The sequence below is a fragment of the Alligator sinensis genome, unplaced genomic scaffold (assembly GCF_000455745.1).
Source record: "Alligator sinensis unplaced genomic scaffold, ASM45574v1 scaffold1011_1, whole genome shotgun sequence".
Classification (NCBI taxonomy): domain Eukaryota; kingdom Metazoa; phylum Chordata; order Crocodylia; family Alligatoridae; genus Alligator; species Alligator sinensis.
In genome coordinates this window covers 389,864-396,328 of record NW_005842785.1, presented here as the reverse complement: position 1 = coordinate 396,328, position 6,465 = coordinate 389,864, and the positions used below count along the sequence as shown (strand labels likewise).

At 42.3% G+C, this 6,465-nt stretch overlaps 1 protein-coding gene across 4 annotated transcripts in view; it reads left to right on the top strand.

The window, feature by feature from the left end:
• Positions 1–6,465, top strand: part of PEX1 (peroxisomal biogenesis factor 1) — a 47,354-nt gene that overhangs the window by 5,314 nt on the left and 35,575 nt on the right. For all 4 annotated transcript variants that reach the window (XR_003091659.1, XM_025191089.1, XM_025191088.1 and 1 more), the window contains exons 2-4: positions 1,861–1,944; positions 2,811–2,925; positions 3,046–3,788. Coding sequence is in view for 3 of the 4 variants with exons in the window: in XM_025191089.1 (XP_025046874.1) it covers positions 1,861–1,944; positions 2,811–2,925; positions 3,046–3,788 (942 nt within the window). In the remaining variant the exon portion in view is untranslated. The remainder of the gene's footprint in view (positions 1–1,860; positions 1,945–2,810; positions 2,926–3,045; positions 3,789–6,465) is intronic.

Below are 6,465 nucleotides of genomic sequence, written 5' to 3'. Positions count from 1 at the left end.
GGAAAGAGAAAAAAAAAAGGGATTGGAGGGAACCAGGCTGGGACAGAGCAAACCCTGTGTCTCTTGTTCCTTTACCTTGATTGCTGGCGTATCCGGCTTGATTAGAGAGCAGTGGCGATCAATTAACAGAAAAAAACATTGAGCTGAGGGAGAGAGCGCCATATTCTTTTACTCTCTCCCTCTCTTGGATGAGGGCTCCTCTGAGCCCACGAGCCTCCCAGTCTCTTTCGCGCTCCCAGAAGTTTCAATCTAGGGCGAGACGTGGTTGTCCTTCACTCTGCCTGCCGGCTTCCATTTTTTTACTTTCCCTCTCCAGTCCTCTGCCCAGCCCCAGATATTGCTCTGGCCACTGCAATCCCCCCAATCCGCTTCACCTAGCAAGGTATTAAAGCAGATCTTGTATGCGCCGGCAGCTCCCACTGTAGCGTGGAGACTTTACTCATGGAGGCCTTGAGCTCATAGCCGGGAGGGTTCACTGGGTAAATATCCTCTGTTCTTTCACAGCTTGAGATGCAGGTTCCCCCAAACACCTGCACTTATCTCCTTGAAACTTGGCATGCTTCATGGCCTCAGCAGGGACCACCACCCCTGCAGTTTTCACCCCACTGTGTTGTAACACATAGACGTGACATGAGTTTTCTTTCAAGAATTTGGGGTGCAGTTCCCCGAGCCCCTGCACCTTTCTTCTTGAAACTTGGCAGGCTTCATGCTCTTAGCAGAGGCTACCACCCCTGCAAATTTTATCGAAATCAGACAAAAAACAACAAAGTTATAAATATTTCATTTATTCGCCATTATACCCTATGGCTGGATCTCTGAAGCAGCTCCGAAGCTTTTCCGAAGCACTTCGGAAGCTCTGAACTGCTTCGGAGAACCTAATGAAGCCAGTGCTTTGATCTAGACATGCTACTTTGGATGCCAAGGTGTCCGAAGCTTCTCCGGATCCAAAGCACTGTCCGAAGCCACACACAGCCCTACCTTCTAGTTACTGTTGTGTAGGAAAGAATGGATATTTTGCATTTTGACTGCATACACTGCAGATTTTAAAACTACAAGAGTCAGTTGCTTATTTTGGAACAACTGATCTGTTGCCACAGTTTCCCAGAAGACAGGTAGTTGGGAGTTGTTTCATTTCACAAGAAAACTATTTAAAGGGAAAAAAATAAGATGTGCCATTATCTTGAAAAGAGCTTATCTTTGTCAAATGAACAATTTAGTTTAAAAAAAGCAGCCTTTCTTTTAAATATATTGAAATGCATTTGCTTTTTCCTGAATACCAACAGCTTCCAGCATTCTTTTTGATGTTCAGCTTATAGTTTCAAATGACATTTCTTGAAAACTGTGTTGTTGAAGAGTGGGTGCTACCTGGGAATGCTTTCTTAAAATAGTAGGGTTTTTTGCTTTAAAATGAGTAGTTTCTTTTCATCTGTGCCTGTCTTATGTAACTGTACAATTGTATTCTTCAGTTTTCCAATTTCCACTGCATGTTTTTCAGACTAATTTTAAAATTTCAGAAACATACATTTATAAACTTCCCTTTTTATTGTGGTTTGGTTTGGGATGATTTTCTTAATGATATCACCCATTAGTTAACTGTAATTTATGTGTGTTGAAACTTCATTGCTATATAATCAATTAATAGTACTATTGATACTTCTTCCTTTCACACTGTACTCATTCTTGTTTATTTATAGAAAGTCCATATTCTTTATGCTGTTCATTCATATGATAATATTAAAATTCACAGTCATTAAGAATGGAAAATAGAACAGACTTAACTCTTTCAAATTAAAGATTCATTTAGATTTTATTTAAAAATAAGATAATTTAATATTTTTAAATGGTATTACTGTTTGACAGGTATTCCTTGAACCCTGTTCCCAAGTCCTGTCCTGTCAGCAAGTAGAAGTGGAGCCTCTCTCTGCAGATGATTGGGAAATATTGGTAATAAGCAATTTAATTTGTTCATATTTTATGATTCACAATTCACTGACCTGCTGTTTTTCTTCTCAAGATGTTATTTTTCTAAGTGTGGTAGTGTTACATCGGTGAGCCACCAATGCGATGTCGTGGCTGGCAAAGCAAAACAAATACTGACATACATCCACCGATAAATTTTGAGCAAAACCAGGGACATCATCATCCTGCTCTACTCGGCCTTAGTGAGGCCACAGCTGGAGTACTGCATCCAGTTTTGGGCCCCCCACTTCTGGAGGGACATGGATAAGCTTGAGAGAGTCCAAAAGAGAGTCACCCATATGATCAAAAGCCAAGTGAACAAGCCTTATGAGGAGAGGCTGGGGGACATGGGACTCTTCAGCCTGGAGAAGAGAAGGCTCAGGGGTGACTTGGTGGCAGCCTCTAAGTATATAAGGGGTGTGCATCAGGACCTGGGAGAACAGTTGGTCACCAGGGCCCCCCAAGGGATAATAAGGTCTAACGACCACAAACTCCTGGAAGGCTGGTTTAGACTGGACATAAGGAAAAACTTATTTACAGTCTGAGTGTCCAGGGCCTGGAATAGACTCCCCCAGAGGTGGTACAAGCACCTACTCTGGATTCATTCAAAAGGCGTTAGGGTGTTTATCTTGCTGGTATCATTTGACCCCAGCAGACTTCCTACTTATGGCAGTGCCAGGGGCTGAACTCGATGGTCTTGCAAGGTCCCTTCCAGCCCCTAATGCCTGTGTCTATGTAGATTGTATCTGGGTAATTCAGATTTGACCTTGTAAAAGCATATAACAGTTAGCATCTTAAATACAAGATGTAATATAGAATATGTGATTTCTAATAATGCAAAATTGTCTTAGGAGCTGCATGCTTCGTCTCTTGAAAGGCATCTTCTTGACCAGATTCGGATAGTATTTCCAAAAGCTGTCTTTCCAGTGTGGGTTGAGCAACACACCCATATTTACATCCAAATCAGTAAGTGGCAACAGGAGCGTTTTGGACAATAATACCAAGGGGTTTGTTTTTTGAGTTGGGTTGGGGTTTTTTTTTTGTTAGATTGGATAAACTTATATAAACACATGTGCTTATATACAGGTACGCTAAAGCCAGCTGCTCCCTATGGGAGATTAGAACCTCACACAAAGCTGCTTGTATGTTCAAAAATGCGCCGAGATGAAGAAAACATCACCAATTTGTCTTCCTCAGGAAGTGACATTTTACCAGAAATATTTATCAAAAGTAAAATGGACCAAGGAGAAAAAATAACTGAACCTCTTGCCAAACAATCTAGTTTAAATGCAGGAGTCCTTGAACAATGTACATCTGATACAAAAGTGGCAAGTATATGGGGCTTAATAAGGAACGTTTTCTCTCCGACTTTGGAACACAAGCAAGAGACTTCCTCTGGTACTCTTGAGATAAGCACCTTGAAAGAAAAGCTATTGAACTTAATCCATATGGATGCCATTTTCAGAGTATGTCAGTCTCAACCTCCCAGGAAACAGAACATGTCAGCATTTCAAAAACACAATGCTGTTCATGTTTTTCCATGGAATCTAGAGTATATTGAGTTAGAGACTAATTTTAAAGCATCTTATGGGACGATTACTGCACTTCTGTCCCCCAGACAAAGGTGTCAAGAAGCAAAGCAGAATCTACCAGTGGAGAAGCAAAAGCAGATGACCAGCCCACAACACAGAAACCCACCTGGTTCTAGTAACAGTCAAGAATCCAATGAGATTTCTGTTGTTCCAATAATATGGACTGGTTTTGAAGACCTAAAGGATCCCATAAAATATAACAGCAATGTGGAAGCCATGCATGTTGGAAGAGTTTGGGTTAGTTTGAGCACAATAGATTTGGATTTTTTATTAGATTGCTTAATTAGTATATTATTTGATTGTGTTGATTATGAGTTATTTTTTAAAGTAAGATAGTAAAGTAAAGACCAATACAATGTACCCACTGTAACTGTTCTTTGCCAAGCTTTGCTTTTTTGAGCTACTTGCTCCTTTCAGTAGCCCTCTGACATGGAGGATCCATAATATAGGACACATCTCCCATCTTTTGTTTTTGCAGCAGAGATGAAAAAGTTCTTTAACATGTATCTTAAAAACGAGGGAACCTGAAGATATCTATGTGTACATACACGTTACCCTTGCTGGAAAGCATGTGTTGGCCTCTAGCCTTCAACAGATGTTTTACAGCAATACGTGAAGTGTGCCATTACTTTTAGAAATGTTTTTATACCTTGTATAAAAATGTATATTAAAAATGAAAACACAGTTAAAAAGCTAAAGGTCTTATTAGGACATCTCCATCTAGAAATGCTGTTTTGAAAGGTGCCACAAGTCTTGGTTGTCTGCCACTGACATTTCAAATATTCTAACAGCTCAACTGTTGGCTTCTCTTGCTTCCCTGGAAGCAGCTGCTGGATCAGGAAAAATGGAATAAGAGCTTAAAAAGTCGCTATTTCAATGTTTTAGCACAGTAGTGTCTAAATACACTGTTCCTGCTAATCCACCATCTATTTCAGTGGGAATGAGAGCTGTTGCCAGCAGCAGAGTCATTTCAGCTATCTCAGAGGCTTCAGTTTTGGATGCCAGCTGGGAATTGCAAGTGCAGCTTTCCAAATAGCAGCAGCTGCTTGGCTCTGAGTGACTAATATCCATTCCAACATGTTTCAGTTTAAAAACTCAACAAAATTAAAATAAAGTATTTGAAGGCTATTTTTGAAGGCTATTTTTATTTAAAAGGGGAGCAAATTGATTCAAGTGTTGGGGGAAAATCAGTTCTGTCCATAACTGATGTAGCCCTGTTTCACTCTGAGCAGTTTACCTCTCTGCACCTTGGTTTTCTAATTTGTAAACTGAGGTTAATGATACTTACCCTCCGTAGTAAAGCTCATTGTGACCTATGCTGGTGCTATATAAAAGCTAAATAGTGGTATGAAATATTTTATTATACTAAAAACGCACACATTCTTACTTCTCAGAGTCGCTCTACTTCTTTATAATTAAACAATAAATTGGATCATTTAACTGCCATTTCAAGCACACAACTTGAGTTCTTAAATTTAAAAATGGAGGTGCACCAATATACAGTTCAGATATCGGATCAGCATTGATAACAGGAAAATTAATATTACCCGCAATCAGCTTTTGGCCGATAATGCCACCGATAAATGCTGCATGCATGCACAAAGCCACAGCATGCACACAGCTTGGAGAGCGCATCCTGCCAGTAAGTTTGTGCGGAGAAGGAGCGTGAGGGATGAGCATGGGGGGGGGCAGATAAAGGCCCCCATAGTGAGGGAGGGAGTGGGGCTGCCCAGCTAAGGTGGTAAATGGGACCCTGGGGCCGGGTACATGACAAAGCCATGGGTAGCTCATTTAGGGGAGGGAGGGTGGCTCCCTCCTACTGCACACCCCTGAGGAAGCTATGTGGCGGGTATGTGCTCCCTCCCAGATTTGTGTGTGGAGTGAGAGTGGGCTGCAGGCTCAGGGCCAGGGGCTGCACCGGCCTCTTCCTGCTGGGGGAACTGGGCCAAGGCTGCTCAACTGCATGGGACAGGCAAAGGTGGCAGTGCTGAAGGGGGTGGCTACGGGGAGGCTACAAGGAATTTTGGGGTGGCTAAAGCCTTCCCACTAGCGCTGTCCCTGCTCGGGGCACTCCACTCTGCTGCCTTTCCCTCGGGAGCCAGGTGCTGCAGGGTGGGTAGGGACGCATGAAGGGTGGAGTGCTCTGAACAGGGGCAGCACTGGGGTGGCTATAGATACCTCCAAATTCCCCATAGCCACCCCTCTTAGCCCCCCCATACCTCTTCCGGAGTTCCGAGTAGCGGCAGGGAGCCACCCCCCCTCTCCGCCCTCCCCCCTTCACTACCCACAGCTCTGTCCTGTTCTCCGCCTTGCAGTCCCATTCACTGCCCTGGCTGGGCAGCCCCTGCCCCACTCTCTCCCTCACTCTCTCCCTCCCTCCACACACACCCCTTCTACCCCAACAGACTTACCAGCAGGAAGCTGCTCTCCACACTGCTTGGCTTTATTCCTGTAAATTGGTTATCAGATCAGTATTGGCTGATATGGCCAGTTAATAATTGGCTATTGGTATTGGCCATGAATATCTTTATCGGTGCACCCCTATTTAAAAGAATATGTGCTGGATTTTTAAGGTGTTTAAACTTTAGCAGATTGTGATATTTTCATTACTAAAATCAGATGGCTTCTGTAATGCTGCTATCTATAATCTAGCCCAAGTCAGTTGCCAAATGCAATACAACTGGCTGAGACAATCATATGATTTTCAGTATTTAACAAAGAGACTCTTTAACAAACGGTTATTAGAACTGCAGAAATTTTGAGAAATAAGTACACTTTCCAGAGTTAAATTGTAATCAATCGTGGAGGGATTTCTCATTTTAAATGTTTTTTTTGTTTGTGTCTAAAGACATAATACATTAACAAGGTCTAACCATTTCTACAAGGACAAAAGAGTAAATTAAGGAGAAGAAAG